Genomic DNA, 18,023 nt, shown 5'->3' with positions numbered 1-18,023 from the left:
GTTCAATGGACTGAACTACATGGCAGATTACTGTGGTAAACCATCTTGAAGGGATTTTAAAGCAAGGCGAGAAAGACATCAGACAAATCTGCTGAACTGAACACTTATTTGAACATCACCACTCATATCTGTTTGCATTACATATAATGACAAGCACGACCAAAGCAACGGATAATAAAAAGTGAAATATGGAGTAATAATATTATCACCCAGGCAGCTACACATATCACAGAGTCAAAGAGCACAAAAAGGACAAAGTGTAAATGATTTTCCAAGTTACTGCAGCCTATTCAGTGAAGCGCAGAGACACAGCTTTCGTTTGCTCTGTCCATGGTGCTGAATGATAAAATATACACTATTTAACCGTATGATTCTTTTTTGACAGTCTTTACATATGTGCACATCAACTAATTATTCAAATTGCAGAAGACAGAGGGGCTTTTAAATGACACACACACAGATTCACGTGCACACAGGAAGAGAGAGAGAAAGAGAGAGGGAGAGAGAGAGAGAGAGAGAGAGAGAGAGAGAAAGAGAGAGAGGGGAGAGAGAGGGAGAGAGGGAGAGAGAGAGACAGAGAGAGAGGGGGTGTAGAGAGAGAGACAGAGACAGAGAGAGGGGAGAGAGAGAGAGGAGAGAGAGAGACAGAGAGAGACAGAGAGAGAGGGGGGGAGCATACAGAGGAAGAAAAGATGAAATGGCAGATTTTTCTAGTCCTTAAAATGGGAAATAAGTAACAAAACTCATGTGAGCGCTGTCCATGGTGCTGAATAAGGATCGATCACCGCAAAAATGTAGTACAAAATGGTTCCCAACAAGCTAATCTCAATGTGGCAACGTACTGCATTTGGGCCTGGACAATTAGTGGATGTAACAACTATGTATCTTGTGGAAAACTAACCTCTAGAGGAGAGTCTGGTTCGTCCAGGATGCTCTTCTCACTCTGCATCCGCTGCATCGTCCCTGTAGAACTGGGGTCCATTATCAACACGTTCTGACTACCAGCTCCGCCGAACTTACAGTCACTCCTTCTGGAGTCAGTCGTCCTGCACACCTCGTAGTTGTACACGTGTGGGAGAGTCCCTGTCCCCAAAGTTTCTGAGTAACGTGGAGGATAATATGGAATCACAGGGAGACTGGAGTGATACAGGACGCGAGACTGTCTCCATCTGTAGATTTTCACTGATATAATAACCACTAAACACGTGATGAACAGGAAGGACACTACAGCCAAAGCCAGCACTAAGTAAAAAGTCAGGTTGTCATTGTACTCCTTGTCGTGAGGAAAGTCGGTGAACTCCGACAGCACTTCCGGGAAGCTGTCCGCCACCGCCACGTTAACAATGACTGTAGCTGAACGAGAGGGCTGCCCGTTGTCCTCCACTATAACAGTCAGTCTCTGTTTCACAGCATCTTTATCAGTCACCTGGCGGATAGTTCGGATTTCTCCATTCTGTAAGCCCACTTCAAACAGCGCCCTGTCTGTGGCTTTCTGCAGTTTATAGGAGAGCCAGGCATTCTGTCCAGAGTCCACATCAACAGCCACCACTTTAGTCACCAGATAGCCCACATCTGCTGAACGAGGCACCATTTCAGCCACCAGAGAGCCACCAGTCTGGACCGGGTACAGAACCTGAGGAGGGTTGTCGTTCTGGTCCTGGATCATTATTTTCACACTCACGTTACTGCTGAGTGGAGGAGAGCCTCCATCCTGCGCTTTGACGCGGAAGTGGAAATCTTTGATCTGCTCGTAGTCAAAAGAGCGCACTGCATGGATGACTCCACTATCAGCACTGACGGACACATATGAGGAGACTGGCACTCCGTTAACAGAGGAGTCCTCCAGGATGTAAGAAACACGAGCATTCTGGTTCCAGTCAGCGTCTCCGGCTCTCACTGTGAATATAGAGAGGCCTGGTGTGTTGTTTTCTACAATGTAGGCCTCATATGAGCTCCTCTCAAAGACAGGCGCGTTGTCGTTCACGTCAGAGATCTGTAAGGTGAGAGTGACGCTGCTGGAGAGGGAGGGCACTCCTTCATCAGAGCAGGTCACACTGATATTATACTCAGAGGCTCTCTCTCTGTCCAGATCACTGTCTGTTATCAGGTTAAAGAAATTACTTGAAGTCGGCTTCAGTGTAAACGGAATATTTTCATTGATTGCACACTGAACTTTGCCATTATCTCCGGAGTCTAAGTCCTGAACATTTACCATAGTAACAACTGTTGCTGGTTTAGAGTCTTCGAGAATGACATTAGTCTGTGACATTATATTAATCACTGGCTTGTTATCATTAATGTCTATCACTTCAACCGTAATTTTACACGAATCTGTCAGCCCTCCTTCATCACTGGCTTGCACATGTATTTGATAGAATCGTGCCTTTTCATAATCCACACTACTTTTCAAAATCAGATCCCCATTTACTTCATTCATCTCAAACATGTCTCGTACACCTGCAGCTGTGTTTGAAATTGAATACGTAACCTCTGAGTTTGATCCTTTATCAGCATCTGAGGCACTCACCGTGGTTATAACTGTACCTTTAGGAGCGTTTTCGGGTATTGTAGCTTTATACACCGTCTTTGTAAAAACGGGTGCATTGTCATTAATATCAAGCACTGTAACATGTATCTGTGCTGTGCCGGATAGGTTTGGTTCCCCTCCGTCCACAGCAGTTAGCACCAGAAATATCTCCTCTTGTTTTTCTCTGTCAAGAGGTTTTTGTAAAACCATTTCAACTATCTTTTCTCCATCGGGCTGTTCTTTTAATTTCAGAACAAAATTCTCGGTTTTGGTGAGAATGTATCTCTGCAGACTGTTCATGCCAACATCAGCATCTATTGCCCTCTCTAACATGAACTTTGCTCCGATTACAGCAGATTCGCTTATTTTGAATTTCATGTCAGATTTTTCAAAAGCTGGGGTGTTGTCATTGATATCTGTGATCTCGACAACAACCGTGTATAATTCCATAGGGTTTTCCAAAATAACCTGAAAATGCAAAGCGCAGGGCGTCGTCTGTCCACAGAGCGCCTCTCTGTCTATTTTCTCCTTGATGAGGAGGACGCCTCGTTCTCTGTTCAGCTCGATGTACTCTGCGCTGTCTCCTGTAAAAATCCGAGCTTTGCCAGATGTCAGTCGTTTTCTGTCCAAACCTAAATCCTGTGCGATGTTACCGATTAAAGACCCTTTAGCCATTTCCTCGGGAATAGAGTAGCTGACCTGCCCGACCACCGATGTGAGAGAAAGGATTGAGATGAACAACAGCACTTCCCCCCTCATTGTTCTTTCCGGTACTCCCACGAAGCACAAATCCCGTCCGTCGGAAAGAAAATCCGATGTATTTCTCGGAATGTACAGCAGTTTTAAACGACCGATGAGTTACAGTTAAATGCAGCCGTCCGTGTCGGTGATAACGGCTCGCTCACAGCGTTATGTCCCGACTGCGTGCCTGCTTTCCTTTGGTTTAAGAAAAAAAAGACGACGGGGAGGTACTGCTGAAACCTGCCCCACATTTATCACTGACTGGCAAACAGCGGCCCTACGAGTTCAATTTAAAGTACTGCACAGATCTGAGCAAAGAAGAAAGTATTGAAGACCAGGAGCGCAGGTAGAACAGGTATATGTCAGCCATTTCACACTAAAAGCTGCGCCTTTAGACCGACTTAGAGAGGCGCAATTTAACTGCAGAGGTGGAGCCCCTTAATCACACCGCAATATTTTAACATTTTATCAAATAAAGGACAAGTAATGCTACCTCTCTCTCTCTCTCTCTCTCTCTTTCTCTCTCTCTCTCTCTCTCTCTCACACACACACACACACACACACACATACACACACACACACACACACACACACACACACACACACACACACACACACAGCTGAAAAGGGTTTTTGGCCTAATGTACACTAAACATGAAACCAATATAAAGAGAAGAGACAGACATTGTTTACACGGAGTATCATTAAGAAAACACTGGAACAGATTTAAAACAGTCTAACCTCTAGAGGAGAGTCTGGTTCATCCAGGATGCTCTTCTCGCTCTGCATCCGCTGCAGCGTCCCTGTAGAACTGGGGTCCATTATCAACACGTTCTGACTACCAGCTCCGCCGAACTTACAGTCACTCCTTCTGGAGTCAGTCGTCCTGCACACCTCGTAGTTGTACACGTGTGGGAGAGTCCCTGTCCCCAAAGTGTCTGAGTAACGTGGAGGATAATATGGAATCACAGGGAGACTGGAGTGATACAGGACGCGAGACTGTCTCCATCTGTAGATTTTCACTGATATAATAACCACTAAACACGTGATGAACAGGAAGGACACTACAGCCAAAGCCAGCACTAAGTAAAAAGTCAGGTTGTCATTGTACTCCTTGTCGTGAGGAAAGTCAGTGAACTCCGACAGCACTTCCGGGAAGCTGTCCGCCACCGCCACGTTAACAATGACTGTAGCTGAACGAGAGGGCTGCCCGTTGTCCTCCACTATAACAGTCAGTCTCTGTTTCACAGCATCTTTATCAGTCACCTGGCGGATAGTTCGGATTTCTCCATTCTGTAAGCCCACTTCAAACAGCGCCCTGTCTGTGGCTTTCTGCAGTTTATAGGAGAGCCAGGCATTCTGTCCAGAGTCCACATCAACAGCCACCACTTTAGTCACCAGATAGCCCACATCTGCTGAACGAGGCACCATTTCAGCCACCAGAGAGCCACCAGTCTGGACCGGGTACAGAACCTGAGGAGGGTTGTCGTTCTGGTCCTGGATCATTATTTTCACACTCACGTTACTGCTGAGTGGAGGAGAGCCTCCATCCTGCGCTTTGACGCGGAAGTGGAAATCTTTGATCTGCTCGTAGTCAAAAGAGCGCACTGCATGGATGACTCCACTATCAGCACTGACGGACACATATGAGGAGACTGGCACTCCGTTAACAGAGGAGTCCTCCAGGATGTAAGAAACACGAGCATTCTGGTTCCAGTCAGCGTCTCTGGCTCTCACTGTGAATATAAAGAGGCCTGGTGTGTTGTTTTCTACAATGTAGGCCTCATATGAGCTCCTCTCAAAGACAGGCGCGTTGTCGTTCACGTCAGAGATCTGTAAGGTGATAGTGACGCTGCTGGAGAGGGAGGGCACTCCTTCATCAGAGCAGGTCACACTAATGTTATACTCAGAAGCTCTCTCTCTGTCCAGCTCACTATCTGTCGTCAAACTAAAGAAATTATTTGACGTTGAGGACATCGTGAATGGAATATTCTCATTGATATAACACTGAACTTTTCCATTCTCACCGGAATCTGGATCTTGGATGTTTATCATCGTCACAACAGTGCCAGGCTGAATGTCCTCTTTTATTACACTGGACTTTGACATGACATTTATCACAGGTATATTGTCATTTGTATCAACGATTTCCACTATAACTTTACTAGAATCGGTTAGTCCTCCTTCATCACTGGCCTGGACAGGTATTTGATATTGTCGCTTCTTTTCAAAGTCAGTGCTCCCCACCAACCTAACTTCGCCAGTTTCTCTGTTTATGTCAAAAAATTCAGATGCATCATCAACAGAATTCAATATAACGTAGGATATCTTTCCATTAGATCCCTCATCTAAGTCAGAGGCACTAACTGTAATCACAATAGTTCCTGCAGGGGAATTTTCTCTTAAGGTGGACTTATAGATTTTCTGCGTAAAAACTGGGGCATTGTCATTACTATCCAGCACATTTACTTTTATCTGCACGGTCCCAGAGAGCTGCGGGTCACCACCGTCTACTGCAGTCAATATCAGCGACAAATGATCCTGCTTTTCTCGATCTAAAGGTTTCTCTAAAACCATTTCTACAGCCTTGCTTCCGTCGGCATGATTTTGCATCCTCAACACGAAGTTATCGGTTGGCTTTAACAAATAACTTTGAAGACCATTGGCACCAACATCAAAATCGACTGCCTGGTCAAGCACAAATACTGTCCCTGTAACAACTGACTCACTTATTCTGAATTTCATTTCACCTCTTTTAAAAATCGGGGCGTTGTCATTGATGTCTGTAACCTCGACGGTAATGCTATAAAACTCCATTGGATTCTCTAAAATGACCTGGAAATGCAAAGCACAGGGCGCTGTCTGTGCGCAGATCAACTCTCTGTCCATCCTCTCTTTGACGAGGAGGACTCCTCTCTCTTTATTTAGCTCGATATACTCTGCACTGTCTCCCGTATAAATGCGGGCTTTTCCTGATTTCAGTCTTTTCACATCCAGGCCCAAATCTTGCGCAATATCACCCACGAACGAGCCTTTCGACATTTCCTCTGGGATGGAGTAGCTGACCTGCCCAATCACTGAGCTAAAAGAGAGAACCGAGACAAACAGCAGCACTTGCCGTTTCATTGTTCTGTCCGTCATGATCCTGTAAGATGAACGCCGTGATACTTCTGAAAAAAAGGATATTCTCTTCGAATATAATCCTTATTACGTCCTCCGTTGTATATAATCACGAGTTAGGTCATTAAAAAATCAATTTAAAAGAACAGTATCCGTCCAAATATGCGTTTAGAGCTCTGGTCGTCGTATTCTGTACTGATCCCTGTGTCTTTCTGTCGTTTTCTATCTGAAATGATGGGGGAGGTACTGCTGATTGCTTCTCCTTAACTTACACAGACTGGCCAACAGCGGCCCTAAGAGTTCACAATGCTGTACTACAGAATACTATCAAACATGGAAAGTCATCAATGGTTTCAATATTGTTTGGTCCTAGATGCAGGTGGAACAGTATAGTCAAATCTACAACAAATATCAAAGTCAAAAGTATGATGTTAACGTTCTCTTGGGAAAATAGAGCAGAGCCTGACTGGTCAACTCAATAATGGAATAAAAAAAGAAGACGAAAAGGGCTGGTGAATAAGATGAAAACAGTGATGGGTAAAGGTAAGGTATCGCTGTAGTAAAATCATACATTATGTAACACACACACACACACACACATACAGAGCGAGAGAAAGAGAGAACGAGAGCGAGAGAGAGAGAGAGAGAGAGAGAGAGAGAGAGAGAGAGAGAGAGAGAGAGAGAGAGAGAGAGAGAGAGAGAGAGAGATGAGGTCTTGAAACTCGGTCTCTGAGTGGTGATCAAAATGATCGATCTTATGCTTTACATTTATCACTCAGTACTATATCAATGAGAGGTCATCCTAATAAACATGAAGGTTTTGAGGGACACTTTATTCAAAGATAGATGCAATCAACTATTGAATCTTGCATATTCGGTACTCATGAAGATAAACTCTAACATCTCAAAAAGGTATGAGAAAGTGCGAGCATTCCTCACAAGTTTGCTGCTCTCCAACATGAAGTGAACTGAAGACAAAGAAACGAAATAAAAAGACATCATGTGTACACTATTCAAAGTGTGGAAGGACATCCATTTAGGTAACAAACATTCACACTGCAACAATGAACCGTTCTGGCATTCAAATAGGCAGCCTGGCGCGCTGTCCATGGTGCTGAATTGAGAAAAAAGTATTTGAAATGTGTGTATGAAATACACCATCTTATGACGTTCGGAAACTTACTTTCTTACTGAAGAAAAAATCAAATAAGCTTTTGATAATAAGACTCCTGAAACATGAACCAGTAAATATAAAAGAACAGAAAAGAAAAGAAAAGAAAAGAAAAGAAAAGAAAAGAAAAGAAAGGAAAAGAAAAGAAAAGAAAAGAAAGAAAGAAAGGAAACAATCAAGACTTTGAGAAAATAGTTTGTTCATATTAAAGGAAGAAAATACTACCGGAATGCTCAAAAAGAGTCAATATACCAGCACGAATGAAAGGGGGAAATGAAAGCGCTCCAAATTTAACTAAGCATGGGGATTTGGTCAAGCCAAAAGAACCACATGAACTGCTACAAAACATGGATATGTTATTAGTTAAATTATAATTTCTGTACAACTGACCTCTAGAGGAGAGTCTGGTTCGTCCAGGATGCTCTTCTCATTCTGTATCCGCTGCATCGTCCCTGTAGAACTGGGGTCCATTATCAACACGTTCTGACTACCAGCTCCGCCGAACTTACAGTCACTCCTTCTGGAGTCAGTCGTCCTGCACACCTCGTAGTTGTACACGTGTGGGAGAGTCCCTGTCCCCAAAGTGTCTGAGTAACGTGGAGGATAATATGGAATCACAGGGAGACTGGAGTGATACAGGACGCGAGACTGTCTCCATCTGTAGATTTTCACTGATATAATAACCACTAAACACGTGATGAACAGGAAGGACACTACAGCCAAAGCCAGCACTAAGTAAAAAGTCAGGTTGTCATTGTACTCCTTGTCGTGAGGAAAGTCAGTGAACTCCGACAGCACTTCCGGGAAGCTGTCCGCCACCGCCACGTTAACAATGACTGTAGCGGAACGAGAGGGCTGCCCGTTGTCCTCCACTATAACAGTCAGTCTCTGTTTCACAGCATCTTTATCAGTCACCTGGCGGATAGTTCGGATTTCTCCATTCTGTAAGCCCACTTCAAACAGCGCCCTGTCTGTGGCTTTCTGCAGTTTATAGGAGAGCCAGGCATTCTGTCCAGAGTCCACATCAACAGCCACCACTTTAGTCACCAGATAGCCCACATCTGCTGAACGAGGCACCATTTCAGCTACCAGAGAGCCACCAGTCTGGACCGGGTACAGAACCTGAGGAGGGTTGTCGTTCTGGTCCTGGATCATTATTTTCACACTCACGTTACTGCTGAGTAGAGGAGAGCCTCCATCCTGCGCTTTGACACGGAAGTGGAAATCTTTGATCTGCTCGTAGTCAAAAGAGCGCACTGCATGGATCACTCCACTATCAGCACTGACGGACACATATGAGGAGACTGGCACTCCGTTAACAGAGGAGTCCTCCAGGATGTAAGAAACACGAGCATTCTGGTTCCAGTCAGCGTCTCTGGCTCTCACTGTGAATATAGAGAGGCCTGGTGTGTTGTTTTCTACAATGTAGGCCTCATATGAGCTCCTCTCAAAGACAGGCGCGTTGTCGTTCACGTCAGAGATCTGTAAGGTGAGAGTGACGCTGCTGGAGAGGGAGGGCACTCCTTCATCAGAGCAGGTCACTGTTACATTATATTGTGACGCGATTTCTCTGTCTAACTCACCATCTGTCACTAAAGTAAAGAAATTATTTGATGTTGACATGATTTTTAAATGTGTATTTTCATCTAATAGACAGTGGACTTTGCCATTTTCATCTGAATCTGGATCCTGAACGTTCATCATTGTCAGAACTGTGCCTGGTTTAACATCTTCAGATATGGTGGAGGACGTTGACATAATATTAATAGCTGGTGGGTTGTCGTTTGTGTCAAGCACCTCAATCATGACTTTACAAACATCTGAGTTGCCACCTTCATCTGATGCTTGGACATCGATTTCATAATGCCGAAATTTCTCATAGTCAAGTGTCCCCACTAACGTAACCACACCACTTTCCTGATCCACATGAAAGAGGTCAAGTGCGCCCTCTGGAACATTAGAAATATCATACTGTATGTGTCCGTGCGGACCTTCATCTGCATCAGATGCGCTCACAGTGGTTAGAACAGCTCCCTGCAACGAATTTTCCTTCACATTAGTTTTATACTCTGTCTGAGTACAAACAGGTGCATTATCGTTAGCATCCAGTACAGTTATGGATATCAGTATGGTTCCAGAGAGCTGCGGGTCGCCAGCGTCTAAAGCAGTCAACACTAAAGACAGGCGGTCCTGTTTCTCTCGGTCAAGCTGCTTCTTTAAAACCATCTCAACATTTCTACTGCTGCCAATCCGATAAGGGATTAAATTGAATGTGTCACTTGAACTTAGCGAATAGCCCCGGAGCCCATTAATACCACGTCGACGTCAACCGCCTTTTCTAAGACAAATTTCGATCCCATCTGAACCGTCTCACTAATTTCAAATTTCATTTCCCTTTTTTTAAAATCGGGAGAGTTGTCGTTAATGTCGGTTATCTCGACAGTGATACTGTAAAACTGCATGGGATTCTCCAAGATTATCTGAAAATCAAGAGCACAGGGCGTCGTCTGTCCGCAGAGCGCCTCTCTGTCTAGCCGCTCTTTCATCACAAGGACTCCTCTTTCTTTATTCAGCTCGATGTATTCCGTACCTTCCCCGGTGTAAATACGAGCCTTCCCTGATTTCAGGCGTTTCACATCCAAACCTAAATCCTGAGCTATGTTGCCGACCAAGGATCCTTTCGGCATTTCCTCAGGAATAGAGTAGCTGACTTGCCCTAAAACCGAGCTGAGAGAAACAACCGACACAAACAACAGCAGGCGTACTTGCCGTTTCATTGTTCTATCTGACATTCTCCAGTCCATAAAAAAATGGTAACAAATCCAGTATCCAGTGAAAAGGTTTCAGATAAAAAAATCAGTAATCCAAACTCCAGAGAATGCTGATGATTCGCCTGGTATCTCCGTGTTCGATCATCTCCCTCTTCCACAACGTGTGTTTTAATGCCTTTTTCTCTTCCTCCGTAACATTTGGCAATGATGGGGGAGGTACAGCTGCAATGAGCTCTGAAATCTCAGCCAGCTGGTCAACAGCGTCCCTGTGAGTTGGATTCACTGAACTGCACATTACAAAGACACTCCTGATTTTCAGGGGTGCTGATCAAAATGTCTGTTCAGATATGATAATGTTTACACGTCAAATACTAAAACAATAGAGTTAAAATGCCGTACATATCAGTGAAATGTAAAACACACACACACACACACACACACACACACACACACACACACACACACACACACAGAGGCTCAATGAAGCAGCTATACGAACACACGGGGAAGAGACTGGAAAAGGGAGAGGGGCACGATGTTGCTCTGTCCATGGTGCTGACGGGCACTGACAGGAAGGACAGAGGCCACAAGAAGACAGACCGTATGACTCTTAGAGTGTGACTCTGTATATCTGAAGTTCAATCAGATTGCATTAGCAAAGTTAAAATGAATAAAAGAAAAGAAAGGACAAGGTACCTATTGTGCCAGTCAGTGCGCGTGGGCGGATGAAACAGGGTCAGAGTGTTCATGTCATGTTAATTGTGTTAGAAGTTGACTCTTGTCAAATATGTGTATCAGTCCACTTTTGATGAACACTTGAGTACTGATATCATTGATGCTGCAAATAACAATGCCTTATTTAAACGTCACTTTAACGAGGGTGAAAATCATTATCAACAAAATTATGAGAGTAATTATCTGGTAAGGATACATTTTTGTTTTGACACCAACTATTTATGGAGAAAAAAAAAATAACATAACATTCTGAATTACTAGAACTTTATAAAAAGACAAAGCCAACCTCTAGAGGAGAGTCTGGTTCATCCAGGATGCTCTTCTCACTCTGCATCCGCTGCATCGTCCCTGTAGAAACTGGGGTCCATTATCAACACGTTCTGACTACCAGCTCCGCCGAACTTACAGTCACTCCTTCTGGAGTCAGTCGTCCTGCACACCTCGTAGTTGTACACGTGTGGGAGAGTCCCTGTCCCCAAAGTGTCTGAGTAACGTGGAGGATAATATGGAATCACAGGGAGACTGGAGTGATACAGGACGCGAGACTGTCTCCATCTGTAGATTTTCACTGATATAATAACCACTAAACACGTGATGAACAGGAAGGACACTACAGCCAAAGCCAGCACTAAGTAAAAAGTCAGGTTGTCATTGTACTCCTTGTCGAGAGGAAAGTCAGTGAACTCCGACAGCACTTCCGGGAAGCTGTCCGCCACCGCCACGTTAACGATGACTGTAGCTGAACGAGAGGGCTGCCCGTTGTCCTCCACTATAACAGTCAGTCTCTGTTTCACAGCATCTTTATCAGTCACCTGGCGGATAGTTCGGATTTCTCCATTCTGTAAGCCCACTTCAAACAGCGCCCTGTCTGTGGCTTTCTGCAGTTTATAGGAGAGCCAGGCATTCTGTCCAGAGTCCACATCAACAGCCACCACTTTAGTCACCAGATAGCCCACATCTGCTGAACGAGGCACCATTTCAGCCACCAGAGAGCCACCAGTCTGGACCGGGTACAGAACCTGAGGAGGGTTGTCGTTCTGGTCCTGGATGATTATTCTGACAGTAGCCACTGAGCTCAGAGGAGGGGATCCAGCATCGCGAGCAGTCACGTGAAACTCAAACCACTTGATTTGCTCATAATCAAACGACCTCACTGCGTGAATGACGCCATTTTCTGAATTTACTGACACTAATGAAGACACAGCAGCCCCATTAATCTGTTTCTCCTGCAGAAAGTAAGAAACTCGAGCGTTTTGGCCCCAGTCTGCGTCACGAGCAGTGACAGTAAACACTGAAAATCCAGGAGAGTTGTTCTCTGGTACAGTCTTACTATATTCTGACTGATCAAACTTTGGCGGGCTGTCATTCACGTCAGACACTTTAACATTGATGTTTTTACTGCTCGACAGAGGAGGAGAGCCTTGGTCAGAGACGGTGATGGTGATGTTATACTCAGGAACACTTTCTCTGTCTAAGAAGTCCTCTGTTACTATAGTGTAATATCCTGTTAATGAAGACTCGATTTTGAAAGGCACGTCAGAGTTAATGGAGCACTTGACGACACCGTTACCATCAGAGTCTTCATCATCTACGTTAACAACAGCAATAGTTGTACCTGGAGGAGAATTCTCGGAGATTGAGTTAGAAAATGACATGAGCTGAATTATAGGGACGTTGTCATTCTCATCAACTATTTGAATATGGACTTTGCACGTGTCGGTATATCCACCGTGGTCACTGGCCTGAATATTTAATTGATACGTTTTGGACTTCTCATAATCCAGTTTACCTGCAACTTTAATCTCTCCAGTTTTTACATTTACTTCAAACAGCTGCTTTGCATCTTTGGCGACGTGAGGAATAGAATAGGTCACTTCACCATAATGTCCTTTATCTGCATCATTTGCACTGACAGTAGTGACCACTGATCCTACAGCAGAGTTCTCCTTCACATCAGCTTTATAAACAGGCTGGCTACACACTGGTGCATTATCGTTAGCATCCAGCACAGTGATATGAATACGCACCGTCCCTGATCTGTGTGGCTCCCCTCCATCTGAAGCGAGCAGCACCAGCGTGTGAGTCTCCTCTTTCTCTCGGTCTAACGGGTTTTGTAAAACCATTTCAATAAACGTTCCTCCATCAGGTTGACTCTGTACCTCCAATTTAAAATTGTCTGATGGTTTAAGTGTGTATTTTTGAATATCGTTAACACCAACATCAGGGTCGTCTGCACGAATCAAAGAGAAACGAGTCCCTGCTGCAGCATTTTCAACTATTTTTAAACTGATCTCATCCTTTGGGAACGACGGACTGTTATCGTTGATGTCTATGACCTCCACTGTGACACGATAAAGCTGGATCGGATTTTCTAAAATGACCTCGAAGCTGAAGCTACAGGGCGTCGTCTTCCCACACAGCTCTTCTCGGTCGATCCGCTCTTTGATAACAAGAGTGCCTTTGTCTCGGTTTAAATCAACGTACTGTCGGCTTCCTTTGGTAATAATACGAGCTTTACCTGAAATGAGCCTCGCCACATCCCAAACCCAAATCTCTACCAATGTTTCCGACGAAAGATCCCTCCGCATGCTCCTCCGGTACGGAGTACCGAGCCTGTCCGCTCACTGAGCTCAGCTTGAGAAGACAAAGAATGACAAACAGCGCTTGCCATCGGCCTCTGCGAGCGGAAATCCACAAACAATCCATCAAAAATCCAGACGAAAAGACGCAGTGATCGCTGTCAATGCAAAGCTGGCATCATTAAATCCACAAAGTGAAAAGGGAAACGAGTTTTTCAATGAGAAAATCAACGACTAACGCGACACGTCAGACGGCCAGACCGTCTTCTTTCTCAGCAGGAAAACAGTGAAATGCATTAAAGGGGTGGAACACTGCACTGCTGCTTTACACAGTTAGTCAGTGATGTATCAACAGCGGCGCTCAGAGCCCATCCACGGTAATGTTTGTGATGTGCACAGTGTGGAGATCAGTTTACATGTTATATTAAAACTTCATGAATGCCTTTCATTCCTTCATAAAAAAGAACAGTTATGACGTGTAATGTACGGATATAATTTGAAAGCATGACAAGATTAGTGTTTAATTCAAAAACGCAGTTTTGAAAGAAAGAAAAAGCGAATGAATGAGAGAAAAGAAGAGTGAGTTGAAATTGTTCTGGTCCTTTTGTCATCCTTGTCAATACGGTTTGTTTCACCCTGGAAAGTGTATATAAAGTTCACACTGCGGTTAGTCTGATTGTATCTTAATTTCGACATTGTATGGTTTGTCCGGGTAATGGACGCGTTTTGATTGAGAATTGCAGAGGATCATTTTCACTACAAGACGTAAATTAAGTAACATGAACATGAATCCATCGACCGTTTCAGCACCATGGTCAGTGACACTATGGCGTCACTGACGGTCGGGCTCGTGCACGTCACTTCAAATACTGCAGGAAAAATGATAACCAAAACAAGAAGTAAACAGAGAACGAATGGTTAAATAAGTCACTCACCAAAGTTGACATCTGAGAACAGGTGCCTGACAGTTGCTTCTCGACGAGCGGTGGCATCAGTCTCAGCTCCTTCCACACTCACTAAACTTTGACTCATCGGCTGCATATATTAATGTCACTCCTTCTGGAGTCAGTCGTCCTGCACACCTCGTAGTTGTACACGTGTGGGAGAGTCCCTGTCCCCAAAGTGTCTGAGTAACGTGGAGGATAATATGGAATCACAGGGAGACTGGAGTGATACAGGACGCGAGACTGTCTCCATCTGTAGATTTTCACTGATATAATAACCACTAAACACGTGATGAACAGGAAGGACACTACAGCCAAAGCCAGCACTAAGTAAAAAGTCAGGTTGTCATTGTACTCCTTGTCGTGAGGAAAGTCAGTGAACTCCGACAGCACTTCCGGGAAGCTGTCCGCCACCGCCACGTTAACAATGACTGTAGCTGAACGAGAGGGCTGCCCGTTGTCCTCCACTATAACAGTCAGTCTCTGTTTCACAGCATCTTTATCAGTCACCTGGCGGATAGTTCGGATTTCTCCATTCTGTAAGCCCACTTCAAACAGCGCCCGGTCTGTGGCTTTCTGCAGTTTATAGGAGAGCCAGGCATTCTGTCCAGAGTCCACATCAACAGCCACCACTTTAGTCACCAGATAGCCCACATCTGCTGAACGAGGCACAATTTCAGCCACCAGAGAGCCACCAGTCTGGACCGGGTACAGAACCTGAGGAGGGTTGTCGTTCTGGTCCTGGATGATTATTCTGACTGTAGCCACTGAGCTCAGAGGAGGGGATCCAGCATCGCGAGCAGTCACGTTAAACTCAAACCACTTGATTTGCTCGTAATCAAACGACCTTACTGCGAGAATGACGCCATTTTCTGAATTTACTGACACTAATGAAGACACAGCAGCCCCATTAATCTGTTTCTCCTGCAGAAAGTAAGACACTCGAGCGTTTTGGCCCCAGTCTGCGTCACGAGCACTGACAGTAAACACTGAAAATCCAGGAGAGTTGTTCTCTGGTACAGTCTTACTATATTCTGACTGATCAAACTTTGGCGGGCTGTCATTCACGTCAGACACTTTAACGTTGATGTTTTTACTGCTCGACAGAGGAGGAGAGCCTTGGTCAGAGACGGTGATGGTGATGTTATACTCAGGAACACTTTCTCTGTCTAAGAAGTCCTCTGTTACTATAGTGTAATATCCTGTTAATGACGACTCGATTTTAAATGGCACGTCAGAGTTAATGGAGCACTTGACGACACCGTTACCATCAGAGTCTTCATCATCAACGTTAACAACAGCTATAGTTGTACCTGGAGGAGAATCCTCGGAGATCGAGTTTGAAAATGACATGAGCTGAATTGTAGGGACGTTGTCATTCTCATCAATTATTTGAATATTAACTTTGCACGTGTCAGTATATCCACCGTGGTCACTAGCCTTAACGTTCAATTGATACAGTTTAGATTTTTCATAATCCAGTTTACCTGCAACTTTAATCTCTCCAGTCTTGATATTGACTTCAAACAGCTGTTTTGTCTCTTTGGCAACATGACCGATAGAATATGTTACTTCACCATAATGTCCTTTATCTGCATCATTTGCACTGACAGTAGTGACAACTGATCCTACAGCAGAGTTCTCCTTCACATCAGCTTTATAAACAGGCTGGCTACACACTGGTGCATTATCGTTAGCATCCAGCACAGTGATATGAATACGCACCGTCCCTGATCTGTGTGGCTCCCCTCCATCTGAAGCGAGCAGCACCAGTGTGTGAGTCTCCTCTTTCTCTCGGTCTAATGGGTTTTGTAAAACCATTTCGATAAATGTTCCTCCATCAGTCTGACTCTGTACCTCCAATTTAAAATGATCTGATGTTTAAGTGTGTATTTTTGAATATCATTAACTCCAACATCAGGGTCTTCAGCACTCTCTAGCGAAAAAACGAGTCCCTGCTGCAGCATTTTTCAAACTATTTTCAAACTGATCTCGTCTTTTGGGAACGACGGACTGTTATCGTTGATGTGTCTATGACCTCCACTGTTACACGATAAAGCTGGATCGGATTTTCCAAAATAACCTCGAAGCTGAAGCTACAGGGCGTCGTCTTCCCACACAGCTCTTCTCGGTCGATCCGCTCTTTAATAACAAGAGTGCCTTTGTCTCGGTTTAAATCAATCGTACTGTCGGCTTCCTTTGGTAATAATACGAGCTTTACCTGAAATGAGTCCTCGCCACATCCAAACCCAATCTCTACCAATGTTTCCGACGAAAGATCCCTCCGCCTGCTCCTCCGGTACGGAGTACCGAGCCTGTCCGCTCACTGAGCTCAGCTTGAGAAGACAAAGAATGACAAACAGCGCTTGCCATCGGCCTCTGCGAGCGGAAATCCACAAACAATCCATCATAAAATCCAGACGAAAAGACGCAGTGGATCGCTTTCAATGCAATAGCTGGCTGTCATTAAATCCACAAAGTGAAAAGGGAAACGACTTTTCAGCTGAGAAAATCAACGAACAAACGCGACACGTTAGACGTCGAAGACCGTCTTCTTTCTCAGCAGGAAAACAGTGAAATGCATTAAAGGGGTGGAACAGTGCACTGCTGCTTTACACAGTTAGTCAGTGATGTATCAACAGCGGCGCTCAGAGCCCATCCACGGTAATGTTTGTGATGTCCAAAGTGTGGAGATCAGTTTACATGTTATATTCAAACTTCATGAATGCCTTTCATTCCTTCATAAAAAAACAGTTATGAAGTTAAATGTACAGACATAATTTGAAAGTATGAAAAGATTTGAAAAAAGTTTGATTTTTTGTTTTGCCGTGGAAAGTCTACACAAATTTCAAACTGCGGTTAGTGTCATTGTGTTTTTAATTTCGACATTGTATAGTTTGTCCGAGTAATGGGCCGTTTTGATTTAGAAATGCAGGGCATCATTTTCACTACAACACGTAAAGTAAGTAACATGAACATGAATCCATCGACCGTTTCAGCACCATGGTCAGTGACATGGCGTCACTGACGGTCGTGCTCGTGCAAGTCACTTTAAATACTGCAGGAGAAATTATAAGCAGAACAAGAAGTAAACAGAGAACGAATGATTAAATAAGTCACTCACCAAAGTTGACATTTGAGAACAGGTGCCTGACAGTTGCTTCTCCACGAGCGGTGCATCAGTCCCAGCTCCTTCCACACTCACTAAACTTTGACTCATCGGCTGCATATATTTAATGTCACTCCTTCTGGAGTCAGTCGTCCTGCACACCTCGTAGTTGTACACGTGTGGGAGAGTCCCTGTCCCCAAAGTGTCTGAATAACGTGGAGGATAATATGGAATCACAGGGAGACTGGAGTGATACAGGACGCGAGACTGTCTCCATCTGTAGATTTTCACTGATATAATAACCACTAAACACGTGATGAAACAGG

At 44.4% G+C, this 18,023-nt stretch overlaps 3 protein-coding genes and 1 pseudogene across 24 annotated transcripts in view; all 4 read right to left on the bottom strand.

The window, feature by feature from the left end:
* The window catches only part of LOC115568600 (protocadherin gamma-C5-like), a 281,207-nt gene that overhangs the window by 105,581 nt on the left and 157,603 nt on the right, over window positions 1-18,023 (bottom strand). Inside the window, exon 2 of one of the 22 annotated variants that reach the window (XM_030396062.1) lies at window positions 17,713-17,859. The exons of the other annotated variants lie outside the window; for them this stretch is intronic. Coding sequence (XP_030251922.1) covers window positions 17,713-17,859 — 147 coding nt within the window. The remainder of the gene's footprint in view (window positions 1-17,712; window positions 17,860-18,023) is intronic. 22 annotated transcript variants of the gene reach the window in all.
* LOC115568626 (protocadherin beta-16-like) lies at window positions 655-3,702 on the bottom strand. The gene has a single exon (XM_030396125.1). It carries the CDS (start codon window positions 3,284-3,286, stop codon window positions 878-880), a length of 2,409 nt encoding a protein of 802 aa, XP_030251985.1. The 5' UTR covers window positions 3,287-3,702; the 3' UTR covers window positions 655-877.
* Window positions 3,980-6,985, bottom strand: LOC115568624 (protocadherin beta-16-like). Its single transcript, XM_030396123.1, has one exon. It carries the CDS (start codon window positions 6,407-6,409, stop codon window positions 3,995-3,997), a length of 2,415 nt encoding a protein of 804 aa, XP_030251983.1. The 5' UTR covers window positions 6,410-6,985; the 3' UTR covers window positions 3,980-3,994.
* On the bottom strand, window positions 10,657-13,949 carry LOC115568616 (protocadherin beta-16-like; annotated as a pseudogene).

The sequence above is a fragment of the Sparus aurata genome, chromosome 18 (assembly GCF_900880675.1).
Source record: "Sparus aurata chromosome 18, fSpaAur1.1, whole genome shotgun sequence".
Lineage (NCBI taxonomy): Eukaryota > Metazoa > Chordata > Actinopteri > Spariformes > Sparidae > Sparus > Sparus aurata.
Note: the sequence above shows the minus strand (reverse complement) of the source record. Positions and strands in the feature narration are given on the sequence as shown.